At 47.2% G+C, this 22,254-nt stretch overlaps 1 protein-coding gene across 1 annotated transcript; it reads right to left on the reverse strand.

The window, feature by feature from the left end:
• Positions 1–371: 371 nt before the first annotated feature.
• Positions 372–2,138, reverse strand: LOC125442376 (apelin receptor-like). Its single transcript, XM_048513675.1, has one exon. It carries the CDS (start codon positions 2,088–2,090, stop codon positions 786–788), a length of 1,305 nt encoding a protein of 434 aa, XP_048369632.1. The 5' UTR covers positions 2,091–2,138; the 3' UTR covers positions 372–785.
• Positions 2,139–22,254: the final 20,116 nt, after the last annotated feature.

The raw sequence follows: 22,254 nt of genomic DNA on the forward strand, positions 1-22,254 counted from the left end.
CTCGGAGCATGGCCACCACCTATGGGCAAATGACATGTAGCAATAGGAATCAACAAGGGAAAGCTGAAGGAAGGAGGGGAGGCAGAAAGATTCAGGGTCTTAAACATGCCCCCAAAGCAATTATTGGAAGATCCCCCCCCCTTTGAATCTAACTCTGTGTAGTTGCAAGACTCACCCCCCTTTCTGCAAAATTTGGGCCCCAGTGAAATGTTTATTTGGATGACAGTCTTGCAGCATCTCCTTACCTACAACCCAGAAAAGAGGATCAGGGAGCCCCCAGGCGGAGCCATCCGACCAGTAGCATCCTTCCCCCTCCAGCCCTATCCACGCAGCCTAACCTCCTTCCCGCTCCCCTCCCCGAGAGGAAAACAAAACAGAGCTTCTGCCTCTTCGAGATTTTTTTTCCTGAGGAAACAGTCGAACAAAACATCGTTTATTGATTACAAAAAGGGGATGGGAAACGCCCGCCGCAGGGACCTGCCCAAACCCGTGGGTTGCGGCGGCAAACCGAGTCCGAGGTCCCCGGAGAGCACCAGAAAGCCAGCGTCCGACCCGGGGGTGGGTGGGAGAGAGACGAGGGGAGGCAGCCCTGAACCGTCGGCAACTCGGTCCAAAGAAGAGTCAAGTGCTGGGGCGAAGAAGGCGCGCGGCCAGGGACGCCCAGTCCAGAGTCTGGCAGCAGGCAGAGGGCAGCCATCCGAGGGCCGCTCCCGGGCTTCCTTCCCGGGGGTTGCTGGGGCGCGGGAGTCGGTTCTTCCGAAGCGCCCTCCCGGCGACCGGCTCTGCTACACTTTGGTGCCCAAGGAAGGCAGCTCGGACTTCTGGGTCTGCCCGCTGAGGGTGGAGGAGACGGAGCCGGCCTGGCCGCGCAGGGCAGCGCGCAGGCCGAGCAGCTGGAGGCACTGGGCGCGGAAGCGGCCGTCGAAGAAGGCGTAGAGGAAGGGGTTGAGGCAGCTGTTGACGTAGGCCAGGCAGGTGGCGTAGGGGTGCAGGCGCGGGATGAGCTCCTGCCAGGCGCAGGGCAGGCGCACGAGGCCCACCCAGTTGAGCACGTAGAGGCTCTTGAGCAGGTGGAAGGGCAGCCAGCAGGCGCCGAAGACGGCCACCAGCGCCACGATGATGCGCAGCAGGCGCCGCCGCTGCTTGCCCTCCTCCTTGCGCACGTGTTGCCGGAAGTGGCGGCGGACGGTGGCCCCGATGCAGCAGTAGCAGAGCGTCATGAGCAGCAGCGGCAGCGCGAAGCCCAGCGCGGTGGTGGCCAGGCTCAGCGCCGCCAGCCAGCGGTCCTCCTCGGCCGGGGTGGAGGCCACGCTGCTGAAGTCCATGTCGCACTCGAGGGCCGCGCTGGCGCTGGCGTTGCCGTCGTGGCTGGCGCCGGGCCGCGTGTCGCGCAGCAGCAGGGCCGGCAGGGCCAGCAGGCCGGCCAGCAGCCAGACGGCGCCCAGCGAGAGCAGCGTGGAGGCGCGCGGCCGCGAGGAGGAGGAGGAGGCCGGCCGGCCGGCGGAGCGCGGCAGCGCGTGCACGATGGCCAGGTAGCGCTCGAAGCTCAGGCAGCCCAGGCAGAAGGCCGAGGCGAACATGTTGAGCAGCACCAGGTAGCTGCTGAGCTTGCACAGCGCCGAGCCGAAGGGCCAGTGGAAGCGCAGCGCCGTGTAAGCCGCCCACAGCGGCAGCGTCACCACGAAGGCCAGGTCGGCCAGCGCCAGGTTTCCGATGTACGTGTCCGCCGAGCGCCGCTTGGCCCGCGGGCCGCGCCACACCGTGAAGATGACCAGGCCGTTGCCCGACAGGCCCAGCACGAAGACCAGCATGTAGAGCACGGGCAGCAGGGAGAAGGACACCTCCCAGTCCGTCTCGGCCTCTTCCCACGGGCACTCCGGGGCCCCGACGCTCCAGTTGCCCAGGGGCGCCCCGTCGTAGTCCTCGTCGAAGGTCTCGTAGTGTGGCTGCGGCTCCATGCTGAGCTCGCCCCAACGCCCGACGGCTGGCAGGCAGAGGCGAGCTTCTGCTACAGCCCCCGGCCTGGGAGGGCTCTTAAAGAATGGGGTCGGGAGACACCCCCTTCGCCTCGCGGGCGGGGCGAGCCCCATACTGGGCCGCTCATCCTGGCGGGTGGGGGGAGCGTCTCTGGCGAGGACCCTGCTCAGGGATTGTATACTTCCACCCTGGAGCAGCCGCCTCTTGGCCAGCCCAGACGACAGGATTAGCCCTGGAGGAGAGTCGTCCCCCCAGGCCCCCTTCCTGTTCTCCCACTCTCCTTCTCATCCCTTTTGTTCCTAGGTGGAGAAACAGGGAGAGTGGCTGCCCCTTAAAAGAGAATGTGCTTGTCCCTTTGGACTTTCTTCAGGTCATTCTAGACACCCCTCCAAGGTCTGCAACACACCCAGCATCCAGTGCTCTCCCTCTCTGTCCCCAAACATTTCCTTTTCTGCATAGCCTGTCCTTTGGCATTTGGTTTGAAGTGTCCCCTATTTCTCCGTTCACAGGTCACAAATTTCACTCCTGCTGCGCATCACACCCAGTACAGATCCCCATATTCCTGGCACACCTTTTTCCTATTTCCATCCCCTACCTTGTGACTTCATCCGATAACTCCCTCCACCTGTGCATTCCCAAGAAAGTCCTGCTTCCACTATTGTGCTCTCCGCTGAAATCATTTTTTGTGTGCTTCTGCATCTCCTACACCTATACACGGTCTATGGCCAAGGAATAGTGTTGAGTACTAACTCCTGTCCTATACCCACAGTCAAAGCGCTCTAGAGTGTCCTTAGTTCCATCTCAATTTAAAAATATCAGCACTGGTGGGATGGCAATAGAAGGATCTGCCCTGGAGATGGAAGTCTCATCCTCCCCGAACTCACATCTCTTTGGGTCCTTCGTGCATTTTGTTCCATCCATTGAAATCCCAGTGTTTGGTGAGAGGCTGCCTTACTTTTGGATATTATTGTCACGTTTGTTTCCTCCTTCAAAATGCATTAAAATGTTACATCTTTTCCCTGCACCTGGCCACACCCAAAACATCTAATCCATTTCTCATAAATGTCCGGTTCCCAGCAGGCCTGTCCTCAGCCTGGGCTTTGGCCCTGCTTTCCATGTTCACACCACCTACGGATGTGCAAATGACCCAGAACACTACTTTCAATTTCATCTCTGTGGTACCTGTGCCAGGTGCCAAGTTCTTCCAGGTGCACTGGCTTGTCATGTTGAATGACCCTGCAATGTGGTGGTTTGTTCAGTTGGTTTATGGAGACATCATGTGACACAGCTGATTTGCATAGCAGGCCATTGCCCACAAACCATAAATTCTCCTGCACAAGCCCCCCTGAAATGAATAGGGGCTCCGTGAAAGCATACTTGCGTTTCCTTTTAACAGGGCTTGAGCAGAAGTTTTCCCCAGTGAATCCTGCCTCCCCCCTGTGTTAACTGGAAAAAGAGGGATTCTGTCTGAATTTTCTTGCGCAAGCACCCGGATGTCATAAGCTGGTGCTGTACCTGGGTGCTGAGCGTCTTGGTTGCCGCTGCCCACCCCACAGCTATCCCACACCTCCAAGGACAGAAAGATAATTCAGAGTCCCAGGGAAGAGAACAAGGGAGAGCCCTGTTTACTTTTCACTGGGTTTCCTGTGGGAATTTTCCAGATCGGATGTGCTATTCATCTGGTTGTGCCACGGGTGTTCAGCTGCTGCCTCCCTCTGGGAGCTCTACAACCTGGGGTTGTAAATTTATCTTATGTGCACATGCAGAGGTGAGAAATACTGATGTTGCCATGTGTAGCATCACAATACACACGAAGTACACTGTGCATTCACTTCCCTACATAGCTGTGATGTATTTGGAGCATCCCCATGAATCTGTTGCCAGTATTTGGGGATGGAGGTGAAAAGAACCATTTTGTGACCCTGTCCAGATGTTGCATCCTCTCTCTCTGCAGCAAAGGCACCATCTTGCCAAAATTAGTTTAGAAAAGTCCATCCACCCATGGAAAAGGTTGGTTGGCTTTGGCTTCTTTGTACTCCGAGGTTTACTCACAATACTTCTGTTCTTCCTAATGGAAATAGAACCCAACTGGATCAGATAAAGTGTACCTTTAACATAGCAGTAGCTGATCACAAGCAGGATGGAAGATAATCGCCCTGCCCCCGGAGACCCATAGGGTTTTCAAAGCAAGTGACATTCAGAGGCTTTTTGCAGTTGGGTATCTGTGTTGTGATCCTGGACTTCCTTTGTGGTCTCCCATCCAAATACTGATCAAGGCTGACCCAGATTAGCTTCTGAGGTTTGAAGAGATCTGATTAGCCTGGCCCATCCAAGTCAGGGCTTCAGAGTGGGCTAAGGGGAGCACACACTCTCTTGTGCAGAGGCACGTAACATGCATTCCCACAAACAGCTACATCCATCTGACTGTGACACAATCCCTGAAGATTCCCTCCTGTCCTAGAAGATGGGCACTCTGCTGCAGTGGCTGAGGAGGAGTTGCTTGTATTCTAGTTTCAATCACGAGGATCCTGTCAGAAAGAGGCCAGCTGGGTCATTCGACCTTTCTCTCCCTGGGGTCTAGGAAGAAACCCAGTTTGTTTTCTCTGGGCTTGCCTGATGTTTTTCTAAGGTCTGCCAAATTGGATTTGTCAAAGGCCGAGGCTGATAAGTGGTATGAGAAAAGCAGTTTCCCCCACCCTGTCTATCCTTATCAGTGCTCAGAGAAAAAGATGAAGCTCCAGCATTTCGGCAGCTGTAGTTCTTCAGCATCTGTGGGATCAGTGGCATGTGAGACCATTGGGCAGACTGGCTCAGTTCTCACCCAAGTGGTAAACCTCTATGGTTTAATATTGATTTTGTTTTAAATTGATCTAATTATATTTTTTCCCAGTGCAATCCCAAGAAGGCTTTCCGAGATATAAGGCCCACTGAAAAAAAAAGGGACTTACTTCCAAGTAGACCTGCCCTTCACAGCAACTTGACCTGCAGATAGTAACTGGCATTGATGCTTCTTTCCACACCTAGTGGAGAACTTCACCTGCTGATTTTTGCAGATCGCTTGTGTTGCTTCAAGCCACAGAAACAAGCTTGGCCTCCTTCCCTCCTCCTGGCCTAAGACCAGTCTCGACAATTATTATTATTATCACTATTTATCCATTTTGTATACCGCCCGTCCACACGTGTGCTGCATCCAAGCTAGAATTAGTCCTTTGAGTGCTAACAGGAACCCCTCTTATTTTATGCAATTTCTCTGCATTCCTGTTGACTTTGGACAACTTTGCTAATTTAAAAAAAAACCTACAGATCTGATTTTTGTCTGAAGCAAAGGTCATGCGTGCAGCTGGCAAACAAACAACTTTTGTATTGTAAAATAGTCCCTGGCAGAGGGTAATAGATCAGCATTATGAAACACTGGTGGGCACAGTTTCTTGATTTGGTTGACAGTAAGGCTTTAAAAGACACAAGCAAAGAGGGTAGAATTGGTCAAATGTGCCAATGGTTGGAGACTCTCCAGGAAAATTTGGCCTGTGTAATTAGATGAAAGATATGAAGCCTGGTAGTAGGTCTATCTAGTAGCCCTTATCTGTTAGATATTATTATGTTTTGATTATTTATTTACACTATTTATAGTCTGCCTGTCTCACTGAGACTGTCTCACTGATTACACAGTGTAACTCAGTGCAGTCAATAGAATAGGATATCTTGCAAGCAATGTAGTAGAAAATTAAAAAGAAGAAGCATTTGGATTTACACCCTGCCTTTCTTGCCTGTAAAAAGTGCCTTCCTTTCCTCTTCCCACAGCAGACACCTTGTGAGGCAGGTGAGACTGAGACAGTTCTGTGAGAACTGTGACTAGCCTAAAGTCTCCCTGGCAGGCTTCATGTGTAGGAGCAGGGAAACAAATCCAGTTCACCTGGTAAGAGTCCACTGCTCGTGTATGAGTGGGGAATCAAACCCAGTTTGTCAGAACTGGCTTTGCTAGGCTTTGGTGTTCTGACACTTATCAGTAAACACTACTGATCAACAACACAGAGTCCGTTTATTGGCTTAAGATTGGAGTTCGAACAAATTATTTCCCTCTCCCCAGGCAGATTTAAGAATTTGAGCAGATTTGCAAGGTGAGCCTGCCTTCTCGTTACAGCACTTAAACTGTACAAGTTAGCTACAGAGTATGGATCTCAATAGATGGAAACTAGATTCTTTGCAATGCTTACTGGTAAGCTGAATTTTTGGAAAAGTTAAGGGCTGCGTGCATAAACCCAGCCTTATCTGCGATCCCCTATTCTGTGTTGAGGATCTCCTTAAAAGGTCAGGTTATCAGAAATCTGATCTTTAAGACAGTTAACAGCTGCCTTGTTTTCTCATACACAAAGACAGGGAATGTCTGTCGCCTGGCACAAAGTTGATGGAAGTTGGGATTTTGCTTGTTGATAAACAGGGATGTACAAAGTGGATCTGGAGCCTTGGGAAGAGGTAGTGAAGGGAGACAGTCGGTATATTTACAGAGATAAAACTGAGGGATTTTTCTGCCATCCAGGCCATTCTGGAAAGGTGGGGGTGGGGTCCTCTGAGCTTGTCAAAAATAATTTGGGAGCAAGTTGGAGCCCTGTTTACACAAGGTCAGGGTAGCCAATGCCTGCCGTCAGCCATATGCAACCTGCCTAAAACAAGAAACTTTAACAGTTCCTCATCAGCCAGAAAAACATTATCCCTGCATTTCAGTGCACTAGCCTGCTCTGGTGCTGTAAACAGAGGAAATAGCTGTGCTGCTTAATGGTTGAACTGCCAGCCATTGTGGTTTTTACTATTAAAAAGAAATTAAGGATTGGTTGCATGCCATAAGGAGTATAAAAATTCACAGCCTTGAGAAAATAGAATAACATTCTTTTTTTAAAAAAAAATTACCAGCCACGAGTGTGGCAGCCACGGCAAGGGACCAAACGAGTCTTCCCTTTCTGCTGGAAACTGCTTGCATTTTTGTCAGTGCCGATGATTGCAGAGTGAAGCTGGATGGCCGCTGCCTTTAAAAAGTGAACAAACACACCCAAAAGAGCAGAGGCTCATCAATTTATTGTAGTATATATTTTACAGAACTTTGGTGCGGGGCACTTGCTGAAATAGGCAATCTTAGGTGCTGCCATTTGGTTTTCATTCATTAAAAAAATTTATTTCAAACGTTACAAAATGCCACTGGCTGGGGTGATCAAAGGACCTTGCCTGCTCTGGTATCTTTAACAGCAGCCAAAATCAGCCAGTGATGCTTTTCAAGTCACGAGAACGCCACTGTCAGCTGCTAATATCTGTAGAAAGGCACAGGAGGCCAACACAAAAATAGGTATCCACAGCACAAATAAGTAACAGCTGTTTAGTATTGTATCAACTCCAGAGCTGATTCCAGGGTTTTGTGGTTTATCAGGAAGGGATTGGCCTGCCCCTTAACAACAGCATGACCAGCCTTCACTCCGCCGCCACCCCTCCACCTTTTAAGCAGCAGGAAAAGTAGATGTGGGATCACCATGTCAGGATGATTGGTCCATGGCCTTGTCAAACATTGAGGGCTTTGAGCAGGTGGGGGGTCAGCCATGCTGGGCAGTAGCATTCCAATCAGAATTCCAGCCTCAGTTCTCCCATTTGTAAAACAGAGAATGAGAGCTGAGGTTAGGGCAAAGTTTCATTACTGGCATGCAAAATATGTAGCAGTAATTCGCTTCTTAGTCCTGCTGATTCCCTTCTTTGTCTTGATTGCTGCTTGTTTCACTGACATGGGATTAAATCCCTTTTATGTTCTTAAGGGTAAGCAAAGTGGATCTCTTACTGCAAAATCCAAAGCCTTCCAGACTCCCAGGCTTGGATTGCAGGGAGTAAAAGGAATCCAGGTGGGTGATGACAATGTTTAATGAGATGCAGAGACTGCCTTTTGGAGCTCAAAAGCAGCGCTGGTTCATTCTTGAGATTCTCAGGGGAGTGCCTGACTCTGGAATGACTGAAGCATTCAAATAGTGTGTATGCAAGCAATCCTCAGGTCTTGTTATTTAACCTCATGCCATGAAAAGCTTCAGCTGCCCATTTCCACTCATTCATCTTCAATTAAAGGGACAGGACATTCCACCTTCTCCCCCCCTCCAGTCAGCAACCTTATGCACTGCTGTCAAATACCTCCCAAGTTTCTTGAAAACCTTCAAAGCTTGCAAGAAGCTGATAATTGGTTCATAACCAACAACCATTGATAAGGAGACAGCATTTTTAAAGGCACCAATGAACTAGAAGGGAGAGAGCTGAGATCTACCTATGAGGATCTGTTCTGTTGTGCTTGAGAAGAAATGACATAGTCCTTGTTGATGCCTTTTATTCTATAGATGTTTGGAACAGAACGGGCCTGTCATACGGACTGTGGAAAGTCATGGGACATTTCTAGAGAAGCTTTTCTAAGGTTGTACCATTTGTGGCCGTGGTGTTTGTATGCCGATATGAATGCTTCTTCATAAACAGAAAACATGTCCAGGTTGGAGGTGCCATCCTAACCTTATTTTTAAAAATTATATGCCAGCTCACAAAATAAATGTTGTGATGCAGTAAAGAAGAGATGTTGGGCTTTGGTGAGTGTTCTGAAGGCATGAGGACTTAGCATTAAAATATACAAAGAGCTCTGCTGGATCGGATCTGTGGTCCATCTAGTGTAGCACATCCTGTTTGATACAATAACTAAGCAGTTGCCCTTCAGAGCCACCAACAGGGCAGAGGCCAAGGCCTTCTCCTGACATTATCTTCTGACACTGATATTCAGCGATCTTCTGCCTCTGATTGGGGAGGTTCCTTTTAGAAACCTCTGGTAGTAACAACTGATGGATGGACCTGTTCTCCACAAATCTGCCTAGTCCCCTTTTAAAGCCATCTATGCTAATGCTGGTAATCGCTACATCGGTTGCCAGCGTAGATCTGCCAGATCCCCTCTGGCTACCACGGGAGATGGTGGTGTTGGGTTGCCAGATCCAGGTTGGGAAACTCCTGGAGATTTGGGAGTGAAGCCTGGGGAGGACAGGGACCTCAGTGGGGCACAGTGCCACAGAGACCACCCATCAAATAAGCCATTTTCTCTAGGGAGACTGATCTCTGCAGTCTGTAATTCTGGGGCATCCCCAGTTCCCACCTGGAGACTGGCATCCCTATGCTAGTGAATCCCACCAAGTAATCACTCACTGAGTGAAAAAAAAACCCCTACTTTTCATCCATCTGCAGCCTACGACCCAGCACTTTTCCCAGATATAAACCAAATTCAGGAGTTCTTGAAGCCTTAACAATGAAGGTTTGTGCCTGGAACATGGGGGCAGGGAGATGGCTTGTTTCTCCTGCATATCCTAAGCCTTTGCTAGGGCAAGCCCAGGCTTGTATCTTCTGTAGCCTCTTGCATGATTGCTTCATTGTCCTAAATGTACATCAGGTTACCTGTGAAGACTATTCCAGACTGCCTTGTGCTGGCACCTAATCATTAGCATGATAATAATCTGGAGGAAGAAGAGGGATGGTCACCAGGTGTGAAACCTCTTCTGCTTTGGGGGACTTTTGTTTGTTGTTAGAAGAACTCATCTCTGAGAAATGCCTGCCCTCCATTTCAGGAAGGGCCTCCAGCCTCTAATTAATACTTAGCCAAAGAAAGGGCAGCAATTTTAAAGTTCCCGGCTTTCTTTTCTGCTGCAGGAGCACCAGGGATATCTCTGTAGGGTGGAGCTGAATTGTCCTTGAGCAGATCCCTCTAATAGGAATAGCTCCTTGATCCAAAAGCTGTATGTAATTCTGTTTTAGAAAAAAAAGGCCCAGATTCTGTCTCAAAAGCCAGAAATGTAGAATCTCGATTCCTATATCTGTGCTGTGAATTCTTTCCGCTTGTGTGTTATCGCTCCTGGTGTTACCACTGCTGCTTGGGTAACATTAAGTGATTTCAGCTCAGGCAACGTAGTGAGGCGCAGGAAGCCGGTGTTCTTCAAAGGCAAAGTAGTTTATTCTGAAGTGGTTGCTACAGCTCGGGCAGGGGAATCGCGCTCTCGTAGCCAAGCGCAAGAGCTTTTATATACACAGATCAACGGGGGCAAAGAGGCAGGTAAGGGGGCAGGTCCCTTACCGTACAACAATAAAGAAACATCAACACATAAAAGAGAGGTACAATTACAACTTTGTGAATGGGATTCTGAGATCTCGCTGTCAGGCGTCTTCCTGTGAGACTTTACGATAGTGCAGAAGGGGTTGAAGAGTGTCCATTCATAAAACTGGGCGAGGCTGTTAACACACCCAGGTATCTGGTTATCATATGGGTTGCTTCCTTGAGTTATGTCCTAAGGCTCCCACGCCTCAGTCCTGCAACAAAAGAAAGTTCAAATGGTCCAATGGTGATCCTGGCATGTCTTTCAACGGCTGGAATATCTGGGGTGCTGTCATCAGATTCAATTTGTAAATCCAAAGGGGTCTTTATTTTTGCTAAAGACCAGGTGTTGGCCCAAACTGAATGGCTAGCTTCCTTGGCCCTTAATATCAACTGCTACAAGCTGCTGCTTATCCAACACTGAGGGGGCTTACATTAAACCTTAAAAGGGATAAAAGCAAGAAGGAAACCATGTAAAACATTGGCACAATCACATATATACTTCCTTTGCTAGCCTTATGGAGGCTTCTGGACCACACTGGTCTCTTTGCTCTGATCCTTAGCCAGTGTAGTTCAGCAACAGGCTCAGGAAAATATTTTTCCTGTCGGTAGCACTAGGAGAGTCTGAGTCGTGTCCCAGTGGATTTGTGACATGCCAAGGAATCCTGGACTGCACCTTGAATGGTGGAGTTGCTTAAAATGAGGAAGCAGCTCAGTTCAAGCTTTCCATTTTGGGTCTGAATTAGTGATTAAAAAAACCCCACTAAATTTGTAAGTAGTCAAATATGAGACACCCCCCCCCCTTTTTTTTTCTCTCCAAAATATGTTGTGGTGGAGGGTCATGCTATGCAGTGGTGTAACTGGAGGGGAGAGCGGGAAATGGGTTACTGGATACCAATCTTTGCTACGGAAAAATGTGCTTCTATAGTGTCTATAATAACAAAGGAAATGGGGTGTGCCTTTAAATTGAACCCAGAACAAGAGACAGAAAAGCAGCCCAGTAGGGCTGAGAAGCAGGTTTCACACACTCATATGTGTATTAAGCGAGGTCAACTTTGGTCACATTATTAGACTCACTAGAAAAGACAATAACGCCAGGAAAAGCTGAAGATAGTAGGGAAAAAAGGAAGACCCAATGTAAGATGAATTGATTGTCCAGAGTATAGGATGTACATCAAAACAATTAGATCTCAGTCGTCATAGATGCACTCATATGTAACTCAGGCGAATTTGGTCTTTGGCTATTCAAGCATAGATCAAAAATGAGAGCTCTGCTACACTGCTATGGAATAACTCAGGATGAGGTTAGACAGCAGGCAGTTGGTAAGAACAGGAGGCAGCAGGGAATTGCCTGAAGTATGAGGGCATCTGAGAGGAAATCCAAATGGTGTTTTGTACACAGGGGCACAGTCCTTCAAGAGCATCAAAAAGAAACATAGGAAAGACCCAGCAACTTGGTTTACATCTGTCAATTCAGCCTTGGATGCAAAGTGGTATCGTTTCATCTTAACCTAGAGCAAGCGATGGGTGGTCTTAAATCCCACCCCAATTCTTTGCGGGTCTCTGTGATCGTGAAGCGCTTTTGGCGTCTGAAGCACACAGCAAAGGGCACTAGCAGAAAAGAAGGAAGGGAAAGAGGTGGAAAGCTGTAAAGGCCTTGGCCCCAGACTCTTCCTTAACAGGAGCCCCCATTTGGACTGCCTTTGAAGTGGGTGCCACAGTGTGGTGTTGGGAAGTTTGCTTGGCAGGAGGGAGGGTCTGCGTACTGCTCTGGAGGGATCTCATTTCAAAGGCGGTTCCCACAGGACTCGGCTCTTAACCAGCTCTTACCTTTTGATTACTCCAGTCTGCTTTATGATACTGAAGTTGGAGCACAGGGTGGCTGGAAGGGCTCTGGTTTCTTGGGATGGCTTTAGACAGGCTTATCTTTTCCAACATAACACTTCTTGCTTATCCAGGGCTTTGAGCAGGGCAGTTCCAGAATGCCCACTTCCATGGCTGGAGACCTGGAACTTATAAAATACCCAAATGGTGAAAAGGGCTTTCTCCTCTGCTCTATAACCATGACCAGTTCCCATAAATCTGGGCTTAAGTTGGGTGGCTCAGTCAGCTTAGATCTGTGCATCAGATCTTGTTTTCCGCTGGGTGTCTTTAGGGAATCCTCTTCCCTCTGCTTTGCCTTGCCGGCTAGATCTAAAAATGTAGGCTCCTTGTCTCTGTTGCTGTTTCTCCCAAGCTGGAACACAAAAAAGCACAGTGGATTCATAGCTAGCAACCACTAGCCATCAAAAGCAGCGAAGAAGCATCTATGGATAGCAAGTCAACCAAGGACACCCAACCTTGTTGAACCTGTGGATGATTTTGGAATGTTGAGAAGCAGTTGTTGGGTACCACAGGTGACATCTTAACCCAGGTGGCCACATCACAGTTTCTGTTTCCCCCCCAAGGGTGGGGTTGCACATGCATTGAATACTGCATATGTAGGCCCCTTCCCCGCCATGAGGAAAATAACACACTGGGGCCATTTTGGGTCACGAAAGTAGTGTGGGCAAAAGGTTGGAGTCCCTATTCTGCTCCCACTGAGGTTTCAATTCAAATTAGGCCCTTGCTGAACTTCAGAATGGAGCTCCCACAGGGAATTCACAGATGCAGTGTGACGGCAAGTCCTTGTGAAGATCACATGGTAGATATTACGTATAAGTTGGACCCTGCATATAAACCAGGGACTAGGTTTACGTCTGGGGACTTGCAGTGAAAATACGGAAGTTATTTTCTGGAATAAAATTTGGTACCCAGAGAATTCCTGGTTAAAACAAAAAATCTGACACTTGTTTAGGAGGAGGACTGTTTCCCCTTACTTCTTTCCTCGTGATTTGCAAATGAAACCACCTTGCAATGGAGCTTCTGCAAAGAGCTTACTGAAAAGCCTTATAGATTGTGTGGATTGATCCAACAGCTGCATCCTGGTTCGAAAATTGGAATTCATTTGCAAAGGGGCTCTGGCCGACTCCGCTCCTATCCGTTTTGATCTGGGAGTTTGGTCTCTGTATATATTTTGCCTGGTCTCTTAATTGCCAGTCAGGTCATCATTCAAGAAACCCTCCTAGGCAGAAATAAACTCATTTTGAAGCACTTTTGCTTTTGGCTACTTCCACTGAAGCCAGGTGGAGAAGCTGCCATAGATATAATTGTGTGCTTGCAGGAAGACAATAAATCAATACATTCTGAGAGTGTCCTGGACAGCCTGGAGGCAGAACATTCCAGGGTCAGTCAGAGTCCATCCTTCAAAGCCTCCCCTCTCACCAACAGCTGCTTTGTTTGAATGTTTCTTCACTATATGCTGCTAAATGCTCTCCTGCAGTGCTCTAGTTATGGAGGAAATCACCTAGGAGGGGAGCTGAATGAAGACTCCCAGCTCCATCTTTAATTTAGCTCCTCCTACTGGGTCCTTATAAGCCACACCCCCACGTTTGCCCCGACTGGATGTTGTTCAATGGGAAGCCCCATCCAGAACCCTGGCTGCTGGGGACAGTTTTGCTGCAGCGCTACCTCACAGCCTCCAGAGGGCTTTCCAGCTGTGCAGGGAGGTAGAAAGAGACGAAAAAACCCCGCACTGCCAGAAAGCCCTCTGTAAACTTACACCAAGGGTGGTGTAAGTCCAGGATTCAGGCAGTGCCGCAATTAACCACAAACCAGGGGGGAAGCAAACTAACAGCAGTTGCACCGCTGGGAACACTCTGGTCTGCTACCTCCCCACACCAGTGTCTGATCAGGATACCAGCACAGCCCCATGATGTCCTGGGCTTCTGGTTTTTGCCGACCCAGAACTGGGGGTGGCTGGCTGCCTGCCAGAGTCTTTGCCCCCTCCGCTGGTGCGAGTGCCCCTTGCACCGATGGAGGAGGCAAATGCATCAGTGCAGCCCCAGAGCCGCCTCCTCAAGACAATCCCCCCCCCGCCCCCCGCCCCAGGATTGGGCCATAAGTCATATAGAACATTATGCAACAACATGGTCTTGATTTTAGTAGTAAATTCACATTCAAAAACATTGTTTTTTCCTGCAACTGGGCACATTGTTAGTACATTTGCAGTGCAACCCTAAAGCTGTTACACTTGTAATGGATTTAAAAGGATGTAACTCTTCTTAGGATTGTGCTGTTCGAAACAGTCCTAAACAAGAACTAACTGGTGGGACGTCACTCCTTTTTAAAACAAACGGATGATGCAAATATATATGGAGGCTTCTTGGAAAAGCAGTAGTCATTGTGCGCTCCCATGTGCTGATGGCTGGTTTCTACCGCAGCAAAGGCTCACTTGTGCATTTGCAGTACCAATGAAGGAATGCCAGAAAGTGAGTGGCAATGCTTGATGAAAGTTCAGATGCTTGAGAGATAGCTGAATGAATGACAGTGAAGGACATAGGGTAAAATGGAGGACAGCCTTAAAAGGTAAAGGCTGTGCAAACATGGGTCATTACTGATCCATGGGATGATGTCACATCACAATACTTTCAGGCAGACTATGTTGACAGGATGGTTTGCCATTGCCTTCCCCTGTCATCTACCCAGCAAGCTGGGTACTCATTTTACCAACCTTGGAAGGATGAAAGGCCCCTTCCGCACATGCAGAATAATGCACTTTCAATCCACTTTCACAATTGTTTGCAAGTGGATTTTGCTATTCCGCACAGCTGCAAAGTGCATTGAAAGTGCATTATTCTGCACGTGCGGAAGGGGCCTTAGTCAACCTTGAGCAGACCACCTGAAACCACCTTCTGTTGGGATCAAACTCAACAGATTGCTGAATCCAAACTCAGCAGAACTTGGACTGCAGTGCTGCAGCTCTCTGCTCTGTGCCATGGGGCTCATTAACTGTACAGAATGTAAAAGCTCAGTATGGCACTATAAGATATTTAAATTAGTTCATGGTAAATTTTATTTTCAATGCACAAATTGATGTGGCAGTCAGCTCGCAAAGAGCTTGCATGTGTAAACTCGCCTCTAATTGATGAGCGCTCCCCTACACACACCTTGATTTGTTAAATACCACCTGTCAACATGCCAGGTGTGTGAGTGCACGGTGGGGGGAGGTGCTTGTAAAAAATCTTTACCATTTCTAACTTATTAAAGCAGTGGTTTCCAAACTTTTGGGGGCAGCTGCCCCCTTGACTCCCCGATCACATCTGTAGTGTCCCCACACACACACACACACACACATATGAACGCATGCCTCTTTCTTGGTATTAGGTTTCCAGCAAATTCAAAACAACTAACACTGTGAACACACCTATGAATTTCACAAATAAAGCATGACCTAGTAAAAGTAACCCGATTTATTGAGCTGTTTTAGCAGTATGAAAGAATATGTTTGAATTTCACCCAATATGTCTTCACAGTTTTGATGGGATGGATGTGCTTGGTGCAGGGATATCAGCTTCTTAACATCAGACTGCATGCAAGACACTAAGAAGAAGTCTTAGATCCCCACATTCAGTAATTTTCCATCTCTTTCTCAGCTTCGGAAGAAACTGAGTGACTGCACTGAAGCCTCCCTCTGTTGATTATGTTGTTGGGAAGGCAATAAAGTACATCTTGACTTTGTCCCACAGTGCAGGGTAGTAGCCAGGAATGTCTTTTTGAGAGAACCATATAAACGAAGCCTAGACATTAAGTAATAAAGATGTCTTTGCGGGATCTTTGCCTCCCCCCCCCCCACTCCCCCAGCTACACAGCAAGGAGAATGCTGCTGTTTTTCCTTTTAAAAAATCTTGTCTTGCAAATGAGCAACAATGGGGCTCTTTGCCTTGGCTTTCCCCTCATCCTCCTAGGCCTACACAGCAAGGAGGGTGCTGCTACTTGAAAAATCTTGCCTTCCAAAGCAGCAGTAACTGGGCTCTTTGCCTTGGAAATCCCTAGACTAACGCAATGGCAGCTGGCCCAAACATTTAGCACAATTTGCCCACAACACAAAATCCAGAAGTTCTCAACTTCTTAATAGTTCCTGAGTGAAATAAACCTTAGTTAACCGGATCAGTAGTAATTGATTAGGCAATCAAATAATTCTGCATGATTTGCATACAATTAAGGCAATTCTTCAGAAAAATCAAAGCACACTTATGTTCAGCAAGAAGGCATTATCAGCAATGAGACAGGTGATGTGTGTTTAAAAAGGAGGAGAGGCCTCTTCTGAAACACAGCCTGTCAGTATTATGCATTCTGGTATAATTAGCTATTTTAAAAACAACAACATTCTGCTTCCTGATGAAGGAAGGGCACCTTCTTAAACAGAGAAAGGGTTTTTAATTAGTTAATGGCTGGTTAATCGCATATGTTGCAGATGTGTAAGTACTCCAGCAGGGCTCTGGGGAGAGATCCTGTTGATGAACAGAAGTTCTGGGACTCTGTGCCGCTCCTAGCCCTATGCATGAGACTTGTTGTCCTAGTGCCTCATCTCTGGTTTACAATCTGAGCTTCCTCTTTCTCCTTCCACAGAGAATTAACTAATCACAGGGTCTTCCTCTGACTGTGCTGTCCCTTTTCAAGGCATCTTCCTGAAGACAGGCAGCGGAAGGCTGGTGAATGCAGAGCTGCATCCTGTTTGTGGGCTGCAGCCGATGGGGGACCGTGACCTCTGTGGTCTCTTTAGGTGACCCTGATGTGGCTCCACCACAGCAGTCAAAACAGTCCCCCAACCCCACCCCTGCTACAGTACAAAACATTTCCCAGAAAGGAGGGGTGCCTTCCATGTAACAATAACATCCCCTGCAAAGGCTCACCCGGCTAACTTCAGCTCAAGAAAGAGGATGGCAAATGAATGTTTTGGTGGGATACAAGAAGAGGGATTCTCTCGTTGTACGCTATTGATTATATTTTGGAAGACGGCTCACTTGAGATGTAAATTTTCTAACCATTTTCAAGGACATTTTATAGCTGAGGGAAGGACTGGGTATATGTGATTTTGTCATTGTTCTTGGGATTTTTTGGATTTATTTTTTTTTTTGGATTTTGCTTCTTTCAAACATCAAATGCATCCCTCATGCTTGTACTAGGATAGGAAATGTTAATATTTGGTCTATGCTTGAAATTTAAAACTATGGATGCATTAGTTTAGTTTAAACAAAACTGCCAATATACGCATTAGTAAAGAGAAAGATGGGTTCATGAACTGCATATGTATCTAAGTTTTAACATCTGTGAAGTAAGAAAAAAGAATCGCCAAAGATGGAAATTTTGTAGTGGATAAAGAGCAGTCATGAGCAAGTCTGCTTGGAAATAAGTTACATTTTACCCAAGGGGACTTACCACCAGGGACTTGGTGGCCTTGTGGTTTTGAGGAAATGCTGCTTCTGGGCAAGAAGGAACCCTGAGTGGGGAGGGAAATTGGGGGGGGGGAGGGAGTCTTCAATAGGAAGGGGGAATTTATGAAAATTGCCAATTTAGTATGGACCTAATCTGGTATCTACATTCCTACCTCTTTTTCTTCTGTTTAAACAGTGTTGGCAAGTTTCTTTATTAGTCTGAAACCCTGTTATGGCTAGAGGTAATAACAGTACATCGTAAATCCATGTGTAGATATCAACCCCTCCAAAAATGGTTTGGTCTGTGGCTTCATTGGACCTATAAAACTTCTCGCTTGTGAGTGGAACATGCATCATTTGCTCTCTCTAAAAGCTAGGACCCAAATGAACACAAAAAATCAATTTCCATTTAAATGAATAAATTAGTTTACTTTAGATTACTTTAAATTACAGTTGCTATGGGTTTGCAACTCTGCCTAGATGCATTTGTCATTGAGAAGTTGTGCTCTGACAAGGGTCATTGGGACAGAAAATTATGTGTGTTGCATCTCAGGCTAAGTTTTATCCCTCCACCGCATCGCTTATAAATTTCAGAATTTGCTGTATGTTATTTTATTTTTATTAACACATTTATATAATACCTTTCCTCGTGGTTCAAAGCAGCTTACAGTAATAGTTAAAAGCATTTTCAGTTTGAAAAATAAAATAACCCCAAATATCTCCCTCCCTCCTCCTTAAAATGATGCCAGTCATTGAAAGCCCCTCAAAATCTCTGAAAAACAACCAGGGCATATTTGCACTACATTGCAAACTTTGATTTGACAGTAATGCTCAAGGAACAGTGGACATTTTGGCTTTGAGTGAGGAAAGGGTTTGGCATAACTAACCATCTTCAATACTTCACCCAAACTACAACTCCCATGATTCCTTTGGCGGGGGAAACCATGACTCTGAGGCATGAACGAAGGTAGGTAACAGTTCAATGTAGAAAGGACCTTAATATACACCTGCAAACGACGGTGTTGAACTAACACTATTGCAGAGCAAATGATCACCTTCAAGATGACATTCAAAGGAGACTCAGGGATATATATGGTGAAGAGAACCTCTAGTCTTTTCTGATTGCAATCAAGTCACAACTGATTTACAGCAACCGCATGGGGTTTTCAAGGCAAGAGACACTGGGAGGCAGGTTGTCATTGCCTGGCTTTGCTTCAGAATCTTCATATTCCTTGGCCGTCTCCCTTCCAAATACTGATCAGGGCTGACCCTGCTCAGCTTCCAGCATCTGACAAGATTGGGCCAACCTGGGCTTCCAGATCAGAGCTTAATCCAACAACTAGAGCAGGGGTAGGGAACCTGCGGCTCGAGAGCTGCATGCGGCTCTTCTGCCCTTGCACTGTGGCTCCACGAGCCGAGCCGCTGGCTCCATCCTTGCCCGCCCTGCAGGCAGCAGGGTGGGCGCACCAACTGCCCGCGGCTGGCTGGGTCGCGCCGTGCCGCGGGCTTCCCCTCTCACCCGCCCCGTTGGAGCGGGGCGGGTGCTTTCCCGGCGGCCGGCGAGGCCGAGCCGCTGGCCCCATCCTTGCCCGCCCTGCAGGCAGCAGGGCAGACTCATCCATGCGCTTCTCAGAATGAGCAGAGTAAAAGGTAAAAAAACCCAATATGTACAGTGTTATCTTTATTTTAAATGTCAAAAATTATTTGCGGCTCCAAGTGTTTTCTTTTCCCATGGAAAATGGGTCCAAATGGCTCTTTGAGTGTTAAAGGTTCCCTACCCCTGAACTAGAGTATCCCCCCTCCAAAAAACAACACCCTGTTGTTTTGAGGACATCCCTCCCCGGGCATCTCTCAAAAGTTTTATCAGGATTTTATTAGTAGTAACAGACAAACTAAGTTATTTTTTCACTTATAACCTTTCCACCCCTTTGGATCCACAAAATTGCTTATGACTTTCACACACAATCATATGACTAATGAATAATAAATTCAGAATAATTCCAAAATATACACTAAAAATGCAGACATGGCAAAGTACATTCCTTGGATGTAGGCACATCTTTCCTAATCCAGTCTCAAGCAATGATGTTTCCATCTCTGTTACCTGCTCAAGTACCCTGCACTGAAGATGGTGTTTTATGTACACACCCTGCCTCTGAGATACAGCCCTGACTTCGGGTAGGGGCAGCCAAGACTGACAAGAGGGAAAATTTCTAGCAGTAACATTTAGATAGACGTCCAATGGAACAAATACAACCAGCCCAACATTAATCGGAAAGATTTTTGGCACAGGTGAAATGGAACTTTAATGAATCCTCCTTATTGAACAGAAGAGAGGAGGAGACACATAAGATTAGATACAAAGAAAATAACTGGAGGAAACATCCCACTGACTGTTCCTGCCATTGTGTAGCTGAAGGGGTCAGGAGAGGATAGACCTGCATAAACACTTAAGAGGCTTCCTTTGGATCTCCATCTGCAGCCAGTGCCCCACCTTATATAGAAGCAAATGTAAAGGAGGGCATTGAGGGGTAGGACCCTCCGCCCTAATCTCCAAAGCCAGATGCTGCTGACTTTGACCCCTTAAGGAAGGAAAGCACAAACACAAACACAAACACACACACACACACACACACACACACATTCTCTCTCCCTGGCAAGCAAAGGCTCACAGACTTCAGTGTTTTTATAGTAGTCCTCAGATGTTCAAAGCACTCCCGCCTGACTGGATTGTTGCTGGCATTTTGAACACTTGAAGCATGGGAAAGTGTAGTAAAGACTAATTCCCACAACGAGACAGAGCGCAGGATCTGAAGCAGTTGTGATATGTTGACCGTTCATTGATAAGGAGACAATGTTTACTTGAAGGAGAGGGAAATGATATGTGTGGTGGCTTTAAATTAGTTTGTTTCTTTTCCCTTCTGGTTGCCCATTCTGGGTTGGAAAACATCCAGTGGTGGGATTCAAATAATTTAACAACTGGTTGTTTACATGCACAATTTTAACCACCGGTTCTGCCAAAGGGGTGCAAACCTGCTGAATCCCACCACTGGAAACATCTGCATATTTGGCAGTGGCACCTGGAGAAGGCAAGGTCTGGGGAGGAACCTCAGCAGGGTATAATGTCACAGGGTCCAAAGCTGCCATTTCCTCCAGGGAAACTGATCTCTGTAGTCTGGAGATCAGTGATAATTCCAGATCACTAGGCCCCGCCTGGGGGTTGACTATCATATTTCCCCCATGAGACCTTTATGAGATAGGCCAGCATGTTGCAGTGATTAAGAGCGGCAGACTCTTCTCTAGTGAACCGGATTTGTTTCCCTGCTCCAAAGGGCGGAAAAACAATGCGGAACTCCAAGAAACAAACGTTTCATTTCCTGCCTCAAAACATTTTAAAATGTTTGTGCGGAAAGGGCCAAGGTGTAAGATCCAGAACTCCTGGTGCACATCTGATTGAAAAGCCTAAGGTGGAAACACAAGGAGGAGGTTTGAGGATTGTCAGTATGGTGTAATGGTCAGTCTGACTTTGCCTGGTGAGATCTCCGTTCACCTTCTTGTTTGCTCATGTAGATCTTTCAGCCTTGCCCACCTTACAGAGTTGTTGTAAGGGTAAAATAAGGAGGTGGAAACCAAAGCTCCTCCGAGGAAGGACAGGATAAAAATAACATATCTAGAGGTAGCCAGAGATACTTGCTGCTTACAACTTTTCAGAAAGCTAGTGAAGACTGATTATTGTTTAGACAGCTGGTTTACCATCTAGAATGGGTGGCTGAAGCTATTGGTGGAGTGGAGGCTGATTTTAATTGATCTGTATTATTTATTTGGTTTGATGACTTTTAAAGTTTTTTTGTTATTGTTCATTTGGGGGCTTTTGTAAGGGGGGGGGAGCTATAAGCCGCCTTGAAATTCAGAAATTTACAGGCGATCTGTTGAATATCTAAAATTAACATTTGCTGAGAATTTTTAAATTTCTGGAAGTGATTCCCCCCCATACACATCTTGAGCCAAAGTGTTGCAAAGCAGAGATAACCAACCGACTGCAACACATGGTTATTTGTGCTATATTTCCCCCTGACTTTTCCCTCTCATTATCAGTGAGCAGACCTAGATTTTTTTTAGTTCTTGCAGAGTGGTGACCCCTCATGCACTTCAGAGCAAAACAGCAGGCCCACCCGGCAGCTCACCCCAACCACCCTGCTGGAGAAGCTAAGCCCTCCCTGTTGATGGAAGGTAACCAAGGAAATGTCTCTAATGGCTTTGGCAAAGTGACTTAGGAAATGGCTATGATTGATTCAGGAGCTGGTGTTATCTTGCTCCTTCAGCTGCTGCTAAAAAATGCTTCACTCGCTGCTGACAAACTCAAGCGGAAATTGGGGAGGAGAGGGATGAGATTTGGGTGCCTCCACCCAGCTAGAGATGCCAACTGGATGGCAAGTTACTGAACCAAGAGTAAAATAATATCCAAGTTTTTTCCTTTCCACTGTGGATATTTGTTTTCTTGCTGGTCTTGAGAACCAAACTTTGCCAAGAAGTATTTGCAGGTTTTCTTTGCCGGAAAACTCAACACTCCATATTCTCCTAGACTTTGTTCATCATCCACTTTGATTCTATCTCAGACTGAATAGTATCAGACCAGAGGTTCATCTAATCCAGATTTCTGTTTCACACAATGGCGAGTTGCCCCTGAGGGGCGACAAACAGGAAGGAGAAGAAGAAGAAGAAGGAGGAGGAGGAGGAGGAGGAGGAGGAGGAGGAGGAGGAGGAGGAGGAGGAGGAGGAGGAGGAGGAGGAGGAGGATGGGGATATAAATCCAAACTCCTCCTCTTCTCCTTCTTCACACTGCCCAGC

The sequence above is a fragment of the Sphaerodactylus townsendi genome, linkage group LG13 (assembly GCF_021028975.2).
Source record: "Sphaerodactylus townsendi isolate TG3544 linkage group LG13, MPM_Stown_v2.3, whole genome shotgun sequence".
Lineage (NCBI taxonomy): Eukaryota > Metazoa > Chordata > Lepidosauria > Squamata > Sphaerodactylidae > Sphaerodactylus > Sphaerodactylus townsendi.

Bases quoted from the DNA above. Each gene is read 5' to 3' on its own strand.
- LOC125442376 (XM_048513675.1), bottom strand. From the start codon at position 2,090: ATGGGGCTCGCCCCGCCCGCGAGGCGAAGGGGGTGTCTCCCGACCCCA.